Source organism: Ascaphus truei, chromosome 7 (genome assembly GCF_040206685.1).
Source record: "Ascaphus truei isolate aAscTru1 chromosome 7, aAscTru1.hap1, whole genome shotgun sequence".
Classification (NCBI taxonomy): Eukaryota; Metazoa; Chordata; class Amphibia; order Anura; family Ascaphidae; genus Ascaphus; species Ascaphus truei.
In genome coordinates, this window is record NC_134489.1 from 11,062,592 (window position 1) to 11,080,696 (window position 18,105).

At 48.4% G+C, this 18,105-nt stretch overlaps 1 protein-coding gene and 1 long non-coding RNA gene across 3 annotated transcripts in view; one reads left to right on the plus strand and one right to left on the minus strand.

Moving 5' to 3' along the window:
• Positions 1–1,144: 1,144 nt before the first annotated feature.
• Positions 1,145–18,105, minus strand: part of WDR87 (WD repeat domain 87) — a 39,883-nt gene continuing 22,922 nt past the window's right edge. Inside the window, exons 7-9 of one of the 2 annotated variants that reach the window (XM_075606999.1) lie at positions 14,486–14,524; positions 3,222–3,645; positions 1,145–2,242 (exon numbers count right to left, since the gene is read on the minus strand). In XM_075606999.1, coding sequence (XP_075463114.1) covers positions 1,203–2,242; positions 3,222–3,645; positions 14,486–14,524 — 1,503 coding nt within the window. In that variant the 3' untranslated portion in view covers positions 1,145–1,202. The remainder of the gene's footprint in view (positions 2,243–3,221; positions 3,646–14,485; positions 14,525–18,105) is intronic. The other variant, XM_075607000.1, reaches the window with a different exon arrangement.
• LOC142498705 (uncharacterized) overlaps positions 15,767–18,105 on the plus strand; it is an 87,297-nt gene continuing 84,958 nt past the window's right edge. The window contains exon 1 of the long non-coding RNA XR_012802534.1: positions 15,767–16,083. This is a non-coding gene — a long non-coding RNA (uncharacterized LOC142498705). The remainder of the gene's footprint in view (positions 16,084–18,105) is intronic.

Consider the following 18,105-nt stretch of genomic DNA (forward strand, 5'->3'; position numbering starts at 1 on the left):
TAGGATCCCGCACAGGTGGAGGCGCTGTCACCAGACGGATCAGGCACACCACAGGCTCCCAGCATCGGAGGCTCAGGCCTCCTGTGAGCCACAGGTAACGCACCACACACATGGTAGCTGCCTTATCTCCCAGGGGGTGGGAGAAAGTGCTCTACATAAGCAAGAAAAGCGTAGCAAGGCAGATATGGAGATGCATATTTATCCTGGGCATCAATGTATCAAGGTGCTCTGCTCTGTGTGTAACGGGTTGGGATTTGGAAAGTGTCAGTAGGTGTTACTGTCGCGGCCGAGTTTATTCGAGCATTTGCCCGGTCTCGGCCGCGACAGTAACCAGGCACGCGCCGGGGTGTCCCGAACGTGCGCCGAAGCCTTGGAGGAGCGGCCCTCCGATCGGGGCTTCTCCCTCGCCTCTCCGGGTCCGCCGGGCCCCCCGGAACCCCCCACCGCCGTCCCATAGATCACGGCACACCAGGGCTCCCTCGGGGAGCCCTGGGCATGCGCGCAGAGGGCGCAGGCACCCGATGAAGCGTGACCGCGCATCGGTGACGCGCGGCACACCGAGGGAGTGGGGCTAGCAAGCCGGGGCATCCCCCGGCTTGCGGAACTAGCCCTGCTCGTGTCGGTATTGTATATGAAGTAATAGGAGGAGTTACAGGGAATGGTTATATGAAACAATGGGAGGAGTTGTAGAGAGGAGGTTGATGGAGCAGTAGGAGTTATAGATAGTGGTTATATGGAGCCATAGAAGGATTTAGGGGGGAGTTTAAGGGAGCAGTTATATTGGACAGTATGAGGAGGTATAGGTAATGGTTATCTGGAACATTATGAGGAGTTATAGTGAGCAGTTAAATAGAGCATGGAGGGGGTTTAGGATAGAGTTAAAGGGAGCTATAGGGGGAGTTTGGGAGGAGTTATATGGAGCAATCTGAGGAATTATATGGAGCTGTTATTTGAAGCAATAGGAGGAGTTATAGGTAGCAGCTATGTGGAGTAATTGGAAGTGTTACATAATGCATTACAAAACCTTTTCCCTCATTTTTTTAGTGTCACAAACTCCACCAGGTCTGATTTGGTCTAAATATTGCTGTCTTTACATGTAAGAAAGCTATATAACAGGCTCCTTAGATTAAAACAATACAGTGTATAATTTAACATGAGATTTATTTGTCTTGATACCGTACAAAGACCCTATTGTCATATTGTCATATTGGTGAGAAACACATCCTCACAGGCTGCCTCCCAGTAACCCATCTGAGTCTCAGCGCTCCATATTTTGTTGTCCCCGAATGTCGGAGTGGTTGGACGTTGTTCTGCCAATAAAGTGGCACCACATGGTGAAGGCCGATGCTGCTTTCACCTAGGTCTTCAAATAGAACCTTGTTTAGGACCCTCTGTCCCACAACAGCATTTCCCACTTGGAATCCTCTGCTCATAATAGAAGGCAGACGCCTTCTGACCCCGACCTCCTCCTCCTTCTTATATTTAGGGTCTTTGTGCTTCAGCCTACGCAGGGTCTTTAAGCAATAGAGACAATCAGCCAACTCATTTCTGTACGTGGCATTCAATTGCTTGACATAAAACAAGTACGGGATAACAATTTGGAACTTCTCCCAATTTGCTGTGTCTGGGAGGGCTACTCTTGAAGGGACAGGGAGTTGTCCGAGTCTTTGCTCTAGTTTTCGCTCTGACCCCAAACCCTTTTTCCAAGTAGTGCTGTCTGAAGGGGTAATTGATGGCATGACCACGAAGGGGCTAAGTCCTTGTTCTTGCTGAGACCTCAAAAATGTCTCCCATGTCACAGTATCTGCAGGGGTAAGTCTTGATGGGAGTGGGAGGGGGCTGAGTCCTTGTTTTGGCTCAGACCCCCAAAGCTCTATACCTGTTTCTCTTCCATGCAGCTGGTCTTCCACAGATCTCTGTTGGGGTGGAGTTTTCCCCTGGAATTCAGATTCTTTTAGATGAGCTACTGGAGTGATCTCACCCTCCATGACCCTAGGCAATTTGTGGGGGGCCACTTTGGTCTGCTTCCTAGGTTCCTGGGAAGCTCTCAGGTCTTTCCATGTTTTCTTAGAATCCTCCAAGGAATGGAATCCCGACCAGAGATTGGCCCATTCTTTACTGGGAAGAACCGTCGCAGCCAATCGCATGGCTTCAACAATCTCTGGACAAATATCTGACACCTTGAAGCTACCTCTGTCCATCTGTGTTTGCATGAAATCCAGGAGATTAGGAGGAGCCTTGGCTGTAATAATAAGAAAAATTGTTATTGGTTCATATCTGACTGGTTATATCAGTATTTGTTGTTAAAGCTTGTGTTCCCACCTGCATTTATTTTTTTGTTAAAGATTTTTTTCGTCTAATATACAATATAGTGTCTGTTTTCGCCTCTCCTTTTTTGTGAGTCTGATTCTCTGGAACAGGGGTGCGCAAACTGGGGGGGGCATGCAAAACTTTCTGTGGGGGGCCGCGGCGCTTACAGAGGGCCCCGCACTCTTACCTCCCCTAAAATATAAATAAAATGCCGGGGGAGGGTGGGAGGCCTCTGAAGGTCTCTTACCTTCTCTCAGGCGGCTTCTGGCGATGCGTTGCCATGACAATGCTGAGTCAAATGACGCCACAGTGTCAAATGGCAATGTGCTGCCATGGAAACGTGATATCACATGATTTTGTGATGTCAAATGACGCCGGAGAAAAGGTAAGAAGGGGACGTGAGCAGGATAGGGGGGGGGGGCAGTAGAGCAGGCAGGGGGGCGCAAATAAAAAAGTTTGCGGCCCCTTACTCTGGAAGACAGTACGACTGGCCTTGGAAGGCAGTGTAACTAATTTTAAGTGAATGTCAAGTCATTCTCACTGGCCTGGAATTTACTGTTTGGAAGGCTGACTTGCTCATTTAAATTGAGTCTCATTTATTACAAAGGCAGTCTCACTCATTAGATGGGCAGTATTTACTCATTAGAACTATAGTCTCACTCTTTAGCAGGATACTCCCCCTCTACAGAATGATAATGTCACTCTTTAGAAGGCCAGTCTGATTTTTTGGAAGTCTCAATCTAGTTTAGAGTGAGTGTCCCACTAATTAAAAAGAAAGTTCCACTCATTAGAAGGACAGTCTCACTCTTAATACGGATAGTCTCACTAATTTTTTTGGAATCACAGGTCTCATAGACTTCAGCTGTGATTGTCTCCAGTCCCTAATGCTCTAGTAGAAGGTTGATCCTAACCTATGTTTTCTTGGGAGCTTCTCCTAAAGTCAGTAACCAACTCCTGTATCTTGACCTGGCTCCCAGCAGACTCCAGCTCATAGCGCTCCACTAAGCTTTGAATATGCCTTTTCCAGCTGTCATACACCATCCCGTACTCCTTTTGTGGGTCAATTTTGAAGACATGTTTGTCATCTCCATTTTTGCCCTTCTGCCAAGACTGGTCTCTCAGATGGACAACCAGCTCCTCCTGATATTCATCAACTGGGTAGCTAACTTCAAAGGGAACTTCTGTCCTGATGTCCCCGACCATCCTAAGCTCCTCTTTTTGTTTCTCCTTTTCATCAAATCTTGGGGCTTTAAAGGAACCCTGGCGTATCCTGGCCAGGGTGTTCTTGAGACTAATAAAACCATCCCTGATCTTCCCCTTTGTTTCTCTTGGGGCCTTTAAAACAGAGAAAAATAGAAACCAACTGTGCATATACGTGCAAAGAATATCTACTAAAATGGTACATAATAAAACTTATCAGGAAAGACTAAAAAACCTCAACATGTACAGCTTGGAGGAGAAAAGGGAGAGCGAAAGAAATATGATAGAAACTTTCAAATATATAAAGAGTTTCAACAAGGTATCGGAGTTTCAACAGGGTACAGGAGATATGCACATTTTAGAGAAAGAGAAGTGCTAGAATAAGCGGTTGTCGTGCACTCAAATTGAAGGGTGGGAGGCTCAGGAGAAATGAGCAGAAGTTCTCCACAGAAAGGGTGGTTGATTTATGGAATTGCCTCACAACAGAGGTGGTAGAGTCTAATACAGTAAGGGAATTCAAAACTGCTTCAGATAGAAACAAGGCGATCCTATAAGGAGCATGTATCCCACCCAGTCTACTCACCCTCCTACCTGGTGTGAAGCATCAGACCCCCTGAGATCTTTTAGGGCCAAGGTGTCTATCCCATGTACACTAATTAATTTGCTGTATTAACCTGCTCCACCTCTGCTGGGAGGCTGTCCCATGTACCCCCTACCCTTTCAGTGAAGAAGGGCTTCCTCACTTTCCCCCTAAGGCCAGGTCTATAGTAGGCGCACGTACGCTCGCGACCGAGTGTGTGACGTCACGTGCACCTGTACTTGAGGAGATCCGTAGCCTGCAGGGTTGCGCAATGGGGGGGGGGCGTGGCGAGGGCGTGACATCATGTGAGCAGTTTGCCCTCATTGGCTGAACCGCGCACGTGACCCCGCCGTTGCACGGCAAAGACAAACAAGTTTTCTCACTACGCATCGGCCACCTCGGCGCTTACATGCACGCGTGCGCACGCATGCTCTATGGACATGTACACAGGCCTCCATTTGTTTGTATTTGGCGTGAGCGATGTCGCTCATGCCGTCGGATCAACTATGGACGCAGCTTAAGCCTCCCACCCTCCAGCTTCAGAGTCGGATCTCTTGTTTTAGAATTCCTCCTTTGCTGACTTCTGTGCAGATTCATTTATCCTGGACAATGTCTTTATGAATGTTCTACCTATGCAGGTGCTGGAGTTTATAGTTACATAGTATAATAGTCACTGGTAGTGTTGTACTGGGTCCAAAAAATGACAGGGTAACGGGTACCATGTACCCGGAAAACAAAATGACCGGCCACGTAGTAGAGTAGTTTTGAAGGATCTACAGCCGGCGGCGGAGGGTGAGCAGGATGACGGCGGCATCCTGGTGGCGGTGGGAGCAGAGGAACATGTGACCAGAGCAGGAGCGGCACTAGGAGGACAGCCGGGGAGGAGCGCGCCCCAGGGGTCTGACCCGGAAGACTTCCGGTGTCTGCCGCTGCTACAGCACAGCTCCTCCCCGGCTGTCCTATAGTTTTTTCCCTCTGAGGACTCCATAATCAGGAACTGAAACATCAGACTCCATCGAGCCACCGTACTGGAGAGCGCGCAGACACGGAAGTGCCGGCGCCTACTACCAGGTGAAACAGACGAGTGAGGCAACCGAGGTGGAGGAAAAAGACTTTAAAAGTTTGCTGAATCCTGTGAGAGATCCAGAGTGGTATGAGTGTACCCTTAATGCACCTAATGCGTCTTACAACTGGGAGAATGTGAGTTTATTTCTTCTCCCAGCTTTGTGTATTGTGTTATTAAAATGTATTATGCCATGTCTTCTCCTATGTGTATCTTTTGAAGAACCAAGCAGATTGCAGAGACATCCATCAGAAAAACACACAAAAGAGTGACCAGGTGGTCACCCAAGCCACCTAATAATTGCACTCATGATGTGAAAGTAGTGAACAAGGTATACTACAAGTAGTAGTTTAATAATCTACTACCAAAAAATGGGAACAGACCACCAAAGGTACCGCAACACCATTGAACACAAGACGCAAAATAATAAACTTTAATAAACTGTAAAACACAACGAAAATACGTGACAAAATATATACAGTGTAGTTAAAACACTCCACAGACGAGACAGCGCAGCTAGTGAATAAATGTAGGGGCTACAGGTCCAGTGAGAAGTATAGTTGAAAGGTATAGTAACCACACTTAAACAGGTCCTGTTGATACAGGGTCTGATAAAACTATATATATGCCAAGTAGATATTCACTGGAGAAACAGAACAATGTCTATACTCACATATAAAGTAAATGTAGCAACAGATTGAACACACACACTCCCAACAAGAGACATCCATCACCAGTACTATTGTGAGTGTTTTATTCACTTATTAGCACTGCACTTATTGGTTTATATTGTTTGTATCTCAAACAACACTCACTCAATTGCGCTTTAATCTTCACGTATATTCTGTTAGAGGCTTCTAGAGACCCATTGTTTTAGCTGCACTGCAGAGCACTTTTTGTCTTGGCTATATTGTTTGGTGAAACAGTCAGTTTGCGCTTTTTTTTTTTTTTGTATTTGGGTAGGCCGGATATCGGGTAATTTCCTGGTACCCGGTACATCACTAGTCTCTGGACAGAGGATTTTCAGGGATATAATGTACAGTATCTGCCAGGGGATGAACACCCCTAAAAGCACAATAGCACAGGGTTCTAGTTGTATATGTCAGTGTATTTGTTTGTGTATGTGTCTCTGTGTATCAGAGTATTGAAGTTTATGCATCCACGTAGATAGGATAGCAGTGGTTCTTGAATGTAAGACCTTAGCAAGTGTGGTGGTTGATGTCCATGATGGTTTACTTGATGGTAGGAGGTGCCGTTGTGTAAAAAGAGGAGGTTTCGTCGAAGAGGCAGCAGGACAGGGAGAAAGATACAAGAGAAGAAGGAATTGAGACTGAGAATATTGGTGCCACCCGAACCCAAACGTATCTTCAATTTATCTTCCCATGTTCTCTCTATGAATCAGGTTTACATTCTTAATAGAAGTTTGTCTTTCTGCCCTAATGCTTACACTGACTCTTTTGAGTTATTCGTAGACCTTAATCGGTTTATACGTAAACTCACATTAAAAATACATTTTCTTTTAAAAGATAATAGTAACAAGTCTTTACCCATTTTTTACGTCAATGATCACATTCATATTAAAACTCCGGCCTCTTTGTGGTCAAAGTCTAATGTGTCTACTGATTCCATTAGAGGTATCTCTCAAGGGTCAGAGTCATTCCCCTCGTCCCGGGTTGAGGGATGTCCGATAATTCAATCTCCATTTAAACCAAGGTCACATTTTTTCCCTTACCTATCCAAGGGGAATTTTATAGATACATTTTATTCCCTTGTTCACAGTAATCTCCAAAAATTATGTAAAGACCAACAAAGGGAACCTCTAAAGAATAATTTATCTAGAGGTGAATTGTTGGCGTGAAATGAACTGAAGGAAATGGAGGACTTTGTTATCAGGCAAGCCGATAAGGGGAGGGGGAATTGTCCTACAGGACAAATCCGTATATATAGGCAAAGCTATGCGCCTTTTGTCTGATAGAGCATCCTACATTATATTGAAGTGTGATCCCACTAAAGATTATCAAAGTGCATTACACTCTTTACTTATTGATGCACAGACCAGATGTATTATAACCGACATGGAAATTAAATTTCTTTACATCACTTTTCCTAGGATCCCTATCTTCTATCACTTGCCTACGGTGCATAAATGTACAATAAATCCTCCTTGCAGACCTATTGTTTCTGGGACACAGTCGATGACGTCCAATCTGTCCCAATATGTAGATTTTTATCCACAGACCTACGTATCAAAATTCAGGCCACATATTAGGGATACTTTGCACGGCATAGACTCCTAATATACAGTATATCATAATTTTAATATTTTAGGAACAAAAGAAACAAACAAATTGTCATTTAAAACCTAAAAGACGCAGAGTGCTGAACTGGGACCACAATTGGTTCCCCAAACACTGTCTGGAGATCTCTATATCTCAGAGATGTCCTATTATTGTCAATATTAGTTATACTTAGTTGCTAATGTGTATGTACCACATGTAACAAAGATGCACTTGCAGAAAAATGTAGAGCTTTAGTCTGCATACAGTATGTATACCTGACAGATGGCATACCCCATATGAAAAGTATCATTGGTGCTTATGGGATCAAAGCAGTGCTCTGAAGGAGACTGAGAACTCATTTGTATATAATACTCCACAAAAGATAGTGTATAGGCAATTAACTCCGTGCAGGGAGAGATCCCTACCTGCAGGTCGCCGTGTGGTTTGGTGTATAGAGTTGTATAATTCACCCTATAAGGTCTGGAGAGAGATCTTAGATACATAAACCTTAAAGCCAGCGATTCTTTAAATACTTGTGACAGGGTCACTAGGTAATTTGTAATGCAACCCCGTATTGACATAAACACTAGCGGTTTATGTCACCAAATTTCCTTATGCAATGCTGTTGCAAAAGGGACTGGCTAGCGCTAGTGGCTGCCTCCTGGGGCCCATAACATAGTTTAGCTAACTACTTTAGTTATCAGGTAGTTAACTTGAAAACGTTAGAATGTGTCATCATGAACCGGACGCTAGCATCAAGATTCCTTTAAGAGTGATACTCCACACACCACAGGGTATCAACAGTTAACTCCATGCAGGGAGAGATCGCTATCGACAGGTCACCGTATACTCTAGCATATAGAGCTGTATCATTCGCCCTCTCATGCCTAGAACAAAGCCTAGATAGAGAAGAAAGCAGGGAGGTTACATGAGACTACTTGGAAGATCTGTTCAAGAAAATGCAGAGCTCATTCCAATCAGACCTCCGTCGTGCTGTCAAAGAATTTAAAAAAGAAGTTGCCTCTTTAAATCAAAGAATGATGGAGCCAGATAACAAGACGGAGGTATCACTTCAAATGCGGGCAACAACAGAATGACATTCCGAGGTTAACCCAGGAAATAAGACTACTCAAAGACAGTCAAGAGGATCAGGAAACTAGGGAGAGGAGGCAAAATATCAGAATACGTAGTATTCCTCAATCTGTCACAGCAGAGAATCTCCATTCATACTTGAATAAACTATTCACAGAAATAGACCCAGCTCTGGAAGAGCGAGACCTTAAGATAGACAGTGCGCACAGGGCCTTGGGCCCTAGAGTGGACAATCCAAAGAGAAGGCGTGATGTAATCATCAGACTCCATTATTATTCAACCAAAGAGCGAATTATAAACTGCTGCAGAGTGAAGTCTTCAATGATTTATCACGAACAACCGTGACCAGGAGATGAGAGCTGAAATCATTGACAACCATCTTGAGAGAAAGAAGAATCCGCTGTAGGTGGGGTTTCCCTTTCAGGCTAGCGGTCTTAAGAAATGGCAAGCAGCACTCGCTCAGAATACCCGAGGAGACCAATGGTTTTCTACACAGCCTAGGGATACCCCATCAGAAGACAGTGGACCCCCGCCAGGATCACAGAGATCCACAGGATCCGGATACCACGTGCAAGCCTCTGTAAGACTGGCGGGACAACAACAACAATGCGCCACATCCAAAGAATAGAGAGGGGTAAAATCGACCTAAATCCTGACAAATACGTCATTTTAAGTGGCCGACCCTGACACTATCCAACAGTGTTAAAATCTGATCTTGAGTGACTCAATGTAGGCTCCTCTACGAGGATGTGAACATTTACCCACGGCTCTCACGGTCCACACGAAAGCAGCTTCACGGAACTGATGTAAGACGAGATGACTACTATGAGGCCTACAAAAAGAACGATTCCTGCGCTCCTACCAATTAGGCTAAAATAAAATAATATTCTCATGAAAAAGGGTATTTTGTTAAACCCTTTGGCCAAAGCATTTGTAAGCCTGCATGCCACGTCAAGGCATACCGTTTAATGCAGGTACCTACTACACTATATATATATATATATATATATACAAATTCCCAGGTGTGAATATAATAAAACTTATACATATATATACAGGTAAACCCCGTTATAACGCGGTCCTCTGGGTCCACCCCGAGACCACCGCGTTAGTAACGGGGTCGCGCTAATTTTAAAAAAAATGGCCGCCGCGCACCTGTTTGGGAGGGAGTGAGGAGGGAAGTAAGGAAGAGGTGTCCGGAAGCCCTACATGCGGGCCACATGCGTCCTCCCTCCCTCTCCCAGCCCCTCCCTCTCCCTCCCAGCCTCCTCCCTCCCTCTCCCAGCCCCTTCCCTCTCCCTCCCAGGGCAAAGGGCCGTTTAATAACATTAAAAATGCAACCAAAGATCTGGCATCTTTTAAAAAAATTACCAGTGTGGCACGCCACTTCCGTGATGTGCATAACTCAGACCCCTCATCCCTGGTGGCCTTTGCCATTGATAAAATAAATATAGGCATTCGAGGCGGTAATGTGGAGCAACTTCTCCTAAAAAAAGAATGCAGATGGATAGTTCAGTTGGGGACTATGATCCCAACAGGACTTAATGACTATCTCAGTTTTTCAATGTTTCTTTAGGCTCTTATTTGTCTACTTTATGCTTTCAGGTTTTCTCTAATATATTTTTTACTTTCTGACATGTCTAACTCTGAGTCTTATCTTTTTACTTTATTTCATTTTATTCTTTATTTATTTTTGCTTACTTGTAATATTATCAGTCCATATATCTTTACCTTGAAAATATCACTTCTTTACTTATTTCTTTGATACTACTATTACTTATTTATTTTATCCTTATCCATCTCTCCTTGCTTTTAAACCTCCTGCTTAGAAATGATGTCTTTTTAATCACATTATATTATTTTCTATGTCCCCCCATGTCTGTCTCTTTAAGCTTCATTGCCCTTTAAGTTCTTCTCGCCCTTACATAGCAACAGCTGACACGGTTCTATTTTTCAGAAATTCCTATTGGCTGATTGCCGCGAGTGAACTTTTGGCGCGAAAACGGAGACCCTTAAAGAGTGCGCTTGGATGCTGACATTGTACGCTCCCGGAAGAAGCCTTTTTGGCGAAACGGCCGTCGGAGCAGAGCTGTGACAGCACCCCCACCTCCTCCTGACCCATGTGCTGCATTAGAATGTCCAAGACTTTCCTTCGTGACGACGCTGGTGCCTGAGCTTGGGACGCTGGTCTGTATTGTGGGACCTCCTCATTGCCCTGTTCACTTCCCATCTGTAGTGCTCTCTGTCCCTGGGCTGTTCAATCATTACCTTTGCCCATTATCATTGGGTTCTTACCTCTGGGGACTTGTGATGAGTGCTACCAGTGCACTATTTGGACTCCCTCCCCTTGCTGCTTATTTTATGTGTGCAGCATAGTTTTGGCATCAGCTTTTACAGTCCATTTGCAGCACATCATAGGGTCACATTTACACTCACCTTCAGCTGTGTGTTATATTATTTGCACGACACCATTATTTAGAAGTCAATTTATTTTTTCTGTGTTCTGGTTTGTTTAGCCATCAATATATTTTTTTGAGTTTTTTGCTATAGATCGGCCGATCTTAGTCACAATACTAGGGGAATGTTCTTTTCCCTGGTTTTGTTATGTTACATCTGAACTTACCAGACTTTTGTGCCTTTTTGGTGTATAATTTTCAATTATTGCATCAAACAGCAATTTATTATGTGATATTTGTGTGGGTCTGTCTTGTGTGTTTTTTAATACTCATTGCTAATAAAGTCCATTTTTTCTACTTTTTCATTATATATTGCTTGAGTGCACCTATTTGACCCTTCTTTCTCTTTTTGTGTAACATATTCTCTGTGGGTCGGTAGCACCACCAGAGGGTCACTCTCTACCCTGACCCCTGGTTATTTCTAATTACTAGGTCATCCAGGGGCGATTTGATTGCGGCATCTATTTTGTGTCTAATTCATATATATATATATATATATATATATATATATATATATATATATCTCTGTCAGCCTTACACATTCACCTACCATTCAATGGAGGGTGATGTCCAGACTGACACAGGGGTGTATTATACCTGCACTAATTGGAAAATTGGTAGGGGCTCAGTAACTGCTATGTAAAGCAGATTAGCCAATAAAAGGGTTTAACAAAATACCCTTTTTCATGAGAATATTATTTAATTTTAGCCTAATGGGTAGGAGCGCAGGGATGGTTCTTTTTGTTTTTCTATATGTAAGGCCTATCTTTTTACCTGCAGCAAACTTCTATAGGGAGGAACGCGGTATTATGTACAGTTTCTCACTAATATTAGGCAATCCTTTTCCTTGCTGCATACTCCCGTGGGGAATTTTAAATATAGCATCTCTGAAACGTCATAGGGGTAGGATTATTGGCTCATCTGCTTTACACAGCAGTTACTGAGCCCCTACCAATTCTCTAATTGGCGAGGAGAGGAGCGCTATCCTGGCTCTCTGGCTTTCCTCATCCTACCCCCCCCCCTCTAGTATACATAGGTATCTTTATAAATAAATGAACCCAGGGGACTGATGGCTGTGAGGAGATGTGAGGAGGGGGGTATGGAGAGGGGGGGGGGGAGAGATACCTGATGTCTCTTCTGCTTTAATGTTTTAATGCTCCATTATAGAAGCTGCTAGTTGTTTTGATAGTGTAAATTGCATTCAATTTATAAATGATTCTTACAGGACACGACCCTATAAGGTAAATTGATATATATATATATAAAATAATATTGGAAAAAAAATGAGAAAGGAAAGAAGAGGAAAGGAAAGGTAGAGAATTGTTTAAATATAAAAAAGGGTCCCCATCCCATGCTCCTTTGATGACCCCAGGACCTGGGACCGGGGTGGTCTCCCATGGGTATGATGCCCAAAACGCCGATCAGTTTCGTGATTGGCTTTTGTTTAGGGTGACCATTTGTTCCCCTTTTGCCGGGACAGTCCCGTTTTTTTGTGTCCTGTCCCGGTTCACTGTGTGTCCCGGATTTGTCCTGGGTTCTGGCCCCGGTCCCGGTATGCGGCGAGGCGGTATGCTGGGGGGTGGGACTTAGCATGCCGGCCGGGCCGCAGGGGATTGGCTGCAGGTCAGAGGGTGCCGGGGGCAGGACTTCCGCTTCCTCCTGCTGAGCACACGTGATGTGTGTCTCTTCCCGCTCCTGGCTCCTCTGACGGTTGCGCGGTGTCTCCCCCCCTCTGCCCACCCGGGGGGATAGGAGGTGGGTTTTTGTGCCTTTGCCTCCTGTCGCTCCCTTCCCCCTCGGTCCCCTTGCTGCAGGAGATGGGCGCGGGGGCGGGCAGTGGTGGCTGCGCGGTATCCCCCCATTCTGCCCCGGGAACCTGTGGCTGCCCACCAAGGGAGGGGGGGGCTGCAGTTTGTACCTCTGTGTCCCAGCACTCCCATTGTGCGGGGGTGGGTGCAGGGGGAGGCGGGGAGCCGCCTGCTCGTGGCTGCCTCTGTGTGTGTGTGTGTGTGTGTGTGTATCAGTCTGTGTGTGTGTGTGTGTGTGTGTGTGTATGTGTGTATCTGTGTGTGTGTGTATCCGTGTGTGTACCAGTGTGTGTGTGTGTGTGTGTGTGTGTGTGTGTGTGTGTGTGTGTGTGTGTGTGTGTGTGTGTGTGTGTGTGTGTACCAGTGTGTGTGTGTGTACCAGTGTGTGTACCCGTGTGTGTGTGTGTGTGTGTGTACCAGTGTGTGTGTGTGTGTGTGTGTGTGTGTACCAGTGTGTGTGTGTGTACCAGTGTGTGTGTGTGTGTACCAGTGTGTGTGTGTGTGTGTATACCAGTGTGTGTGTGTACCAGTGTGTGTACGTGTGTGTGTACCAGTGTGTGTACGTGTGTGTGTACCAGTGTGTGTGTGTACCAGTGTGTGTGTGTGTGTACCAGTGTGTGTGTGTGTGTGTGTACCAGTGTGTGTGTGTGTGTGTGTGTGTGTGTACCAGTGTGTGTGTGTGTGTGTACCAGTGTGTGTGTGTGTGTGTACCAGTGTGTGTGTGTGTGTGTGTGTGTGTGTGTGTGTGTGTGTGTGTGTGTGTGTGTGTGTGTGTGTGTGTACCAGTGTGTGTCTATGCGTGTGTCTGTGTGTGTCTCCCTCTCCCCCCGTCTCCCTCTCTCTCCGTCTCCCTCTCTCCCCGTCTCCCTCTCTCCCCGTCTCCCTCTCTCCCCGTCTCCCTCTCTCCTCGTCTCCCCCTCTCCCCGTCTCACCCTCTCCCTGTCTCACCCTCTCCCCGTCTCCCCCTCTCCCTGTCTCCCCCTCTCCCCGTCTCCCCCTCTCCCCGTCTCCCCCTCTCCCCGTCTCCCCCTCTCACCCTCTCACCCTCCCTGTCTCCCTCACCCCCTCCCTCACCCTCCCTGTCTCCCTCACCCTCACCCTCCCTGTCTCCCTCACCCTCCATGTCTTATCTTAACTGCCGTATACCTACACCGAAGTAACCTATCCTGCTTTCTTCCAGATCTGACTCAAGCTTCACACGGGAGACATCGGAAGACAGGTAGGGAACACCTCCCCTCCAGTATAGTACCTTGAGGGACTGCGGATCAGGTAAGATCCCAGGCGGGATTGCTGCTTTAGAAATTGTGAGGAGGGGGCATCCTGACACTGGTTAATGGGTTGAGAATCATTCACATCTGGGTTTTTTTTTGTTCGATTAGTGAGGTCATCTGAAACACACACACACACACACACACACACACACACACACTATATATATATGTATATATTTATATATATATGTATATATGTATATATTTTATATATATGTATATAAAAATGTGTCCCGGTTTTTCATTTTCAAAATCTGGTCACCCTACTTTTGTTTCCACGGGTGTTATTTTCACTCGTCCCCCTAATTCCCCCGGACACAAGTTACTCAGAAATGAATGTTAACTTCCGTGGCTGTAACAGGCCTCCTACTCCCCTTCCATTACCCGAAGCGCCAAATACAACAAATAAACAAAGAAACACTTTACCTGATCTCCCGTATACAAGGAATCCAAGCTTTCCCCACTCTGTGGAAGAAATGACAACAAAGATAAACTCCAAACAGCCTGACCATGACTATACAATCCACATTAAAATGTATTTCACTTCATGTTAAGGGTCTCCAACCTAACAGGAAAAGAAGACTCGCTCTTCTAGAATTTAAAAGGCTTAAAGGGAATATTGTATTTGTACAAGAAACTAATTTTAACGTGCAAGAACCCCCCGATACATTCAAAAGTATTTACCCAGTTGCTTACAATTCTTCTTACAACAGCAAAAAAAGAGGAGTAGCCATATTAATGAAACATGGTCCCCCTTCCAGATAACAAAGGTTCCAACAGATCCAGATTTAAGATATTTAAATAATACGCGGTGTCCTCTCTGGAGTTGCTATAATATTAAGTCAATATACAGATGTAACTGCCTGTTCTCTACCGCTTGCCTTGCGAATTCTGCACTTATTCCCGCCCCACGCCACAGGATTCCAGCGGCCAGACTAATGGCCCATCGGATTAACACAGCGGAGGTCCCTACTGTGTGAATGCTACCGGGTTCACCTGTCTGTAATAGACACGCAGTAAGAGACAGGATCAGTCACTCTACCTGTGCGCCTCTAATAGGCTATCGCGAGGCTTTTATTTTAGTTTAATAATACATTATTGTAGCAGGGGGTCTCTGGAGCTGAACCGCATTGATTTCAGGTCCGGGGAAACCCTGCTTCCCGAGTAACAGGCCCCGTTATGGGGTGCCAGTATATGTGTGTATATATATATAATGCAAACCAAATAGCAAGACAAGGTAATGCCGACATAAATATGAAATAGAATTCCCTCCAGAGAAGCCCTGAAGGGGTTAAATAAAGCATGAGCTTATGTGGGTAGTGCAATTAAAATCTGGCTAAATCCAGTATAATACTTACCTTTACTATGGAGATAAACTGGGTGCACAAATTCCCAGGTGTAAATATAATAAAACTTATCTTATACTATATTAGTGAAAGCACTGTATGTTTGCCTGCCTGGATGTCCGGTGTCCTTAGCGGCAATCTCATTGGTCCCTTGGGCCGCCCGCCCCCGCACACCTCTCATTGGGCTCACACACTCACACCACCCCCTTGGCCCGCCCCCCACACCTCTCATTGGCCTGAGGCGGAGTGACGGGCCAAAGGTCCAAAAAAAAAAAACCACACACACACATCACTATACACACACACACACACACACACACACACACACACACACACACACACACACACACACACACACACACACACACACACACACACACACACACACACACACACACACACACACACACACACTATATCACTATACACACATCACTAAACACACACAACCCCCCCCACACACACACACGGTGTTACATACATTAGCGGGGCTCACAGTGTTAGCAGCACATCTCCTGCTCTCTTCCCCACCGGTCCCGGAGGCTCCGCCTCTTCCTCCGCCTCTCCCTGTTTCCCGTGCTTTCACCCCCCCCCCTCCACGTGGGAGCTGCCGGACGGGTGAGTGAGCTGCCGGACGGGTGAGGGAGCTGCCAGACGGGTGAGGGAGCTGCCGGACGGGTGAGTGAGCGGTCTTCATGTCCCCTCACCCCCCTTCACCTCTCCCCACTCACTTCCCCTCCACGCCCCCGGCGCCGCTACAGTCAGCGGTGGAGCGGAGTGATCACCTCCCCTCACTCACTTCCCCTCCACCCCCCCCCCGGCGCCGCTACACTCAGCGGGGGAGCAGAGTGATCACCTCCCCTCACTCACTTCCCCTCCACCCCCCCCCCCCGGCACCGCTACACTCAGCGGGGGAGCGGAGTGATCACCTCCCCTCACTCACTTCCCCTCCACCCCCCCTGGCGCCGCTACACTCAGTGGGGGAGCGGAGTGATCACCTCCCCTCACTCACTTCCCCTCCACCCCCCCCCGCGCCGCTACACTCAGCGAGCGGATTGATCACTCGATCACCCTCCCCCTCACTCACTTCCCCTCCACCCTCACGACCCCCCCCGCCCCTACCCCGGCCCGCTAACAGTCTCGGTTGACTGATCCCTCCCCTCACTCACTTCCCTCCCCCACCCCCCCCCCGGCACCGCTACACTCAGCGGGGGAGCGGAGTGATCACCTCCCCTCACTCACTTCCCCTCCACCCCCCCTGGCGCCGCTACACTCAACGGGGGAGCGGAGTGATCACCTCCCCTCACTCACTTCCCCTCACTCACCTTCCCCTCCACCCCCCCCCGGCGCCGCTACACTCAGCGGGGGAGCGGAGTGATCACCTCCCCTCACTCACTTCCCCTCCACCCCCCCCCCCCCCCGGCGCCGCTACAGTCAGCGGGGGAGCGGCCACAACATGCTGCCTCCCGCCTCAGATCCACGTGGGAGCTGCCGGACGGGTGAGTGAGCGGCCTTCACCTCCTCCTCACCCACCCCTCACTACACTTCCCCTCCCTTCCACATCCCCTCCACCCCCCCTCCACCTCCCCTCCACCCCCCCTCCACCTCCCCTCACCCACCCCTCACTACACTTCCCCTCCCTTCCACCTCCCCTCCACTTCACCCCCCCTTCACCCCCCCCTTCACCTCCCCTCCACCCCCCCTTAACCTCCCCTCCACCCCCCCTTAATCTCCCCTTCACCTCCCCTTCACCTCCCCTCCACCCCCCTTCACCTCCCCTCCACCCCACCTTCACCCCCCTTCACCTTCCCTTCACTCCCCCTTACAACCTCCCACCACCTCCCCCCCCTCCCCCCCTTCCCACCACCTCCCCCCTCTTCCCACCACCTCCCCCCCTTTCCACCGCCCCCCCCCCTTCCCACCTTCCCACCACCTCCCCCCCCTTCCCACCTTCCCACCCCCTTCCCACCACCTCCCCCCCCTTCCCACCTCCCCCCCCTTCCCACCACCTCCCCCCCCTTCCCCCCCTTCCCACCTCCCCCCTCCTCCCCCCTTCCCACCCGTCCCCCCTCCTCCCCCCTTCCCACCACCTCCCCCCTCTTCCCCCCTTCCCACCACCTCCCCCCTCTTCCCCCCTTCCCACCACCTCCCCCCTCTTCCCACCACTTCCCCTCCTCCATCTCCCCCCTTCCCCTCCTCCATCTCCCCCCTTCCCCCTCCTCCACCTCCCCCCTCCTCCACCTCCCCCCCCCTTCCCCTCCTCCACCTCCCCCCTTACCCTCCACACCTCCCCCCTTACCCTCCTCACTTCCCCTCCTCCACCTCCCCCTTTCCCCATCCCCCCTCTCCCCTCTTCCCCCCTCCTCCACCCCCTTCCCCCCTCCACCCCCTTCCCCCCTCCACCCCTCTTTCCCCCCCTTCCCCCCTCTTTCCCCCCTTTCCCTCCTCCCCCCACCTTTCCCCCCTTTTCCCCTCCCCCACCTTTACCCCCTTTCCCCCTTCACCCCTCCCCCCCTTCACCCTTACCTCCCCCCTTCACCCCTTCCCCCACCTCCCCCCCTCCCCCCTTCTCCTCCCCCCTTCCCCTCCTCCCCCACCTCCCTCTTCCCCCTTCCTCTCCTCCACCTCCCCTTCCCTTCCTCCCTTCACCTCCTGTCACCACCCCCCCCCTTCGCCTCCTGTCACCCCCCTCCTGTCACC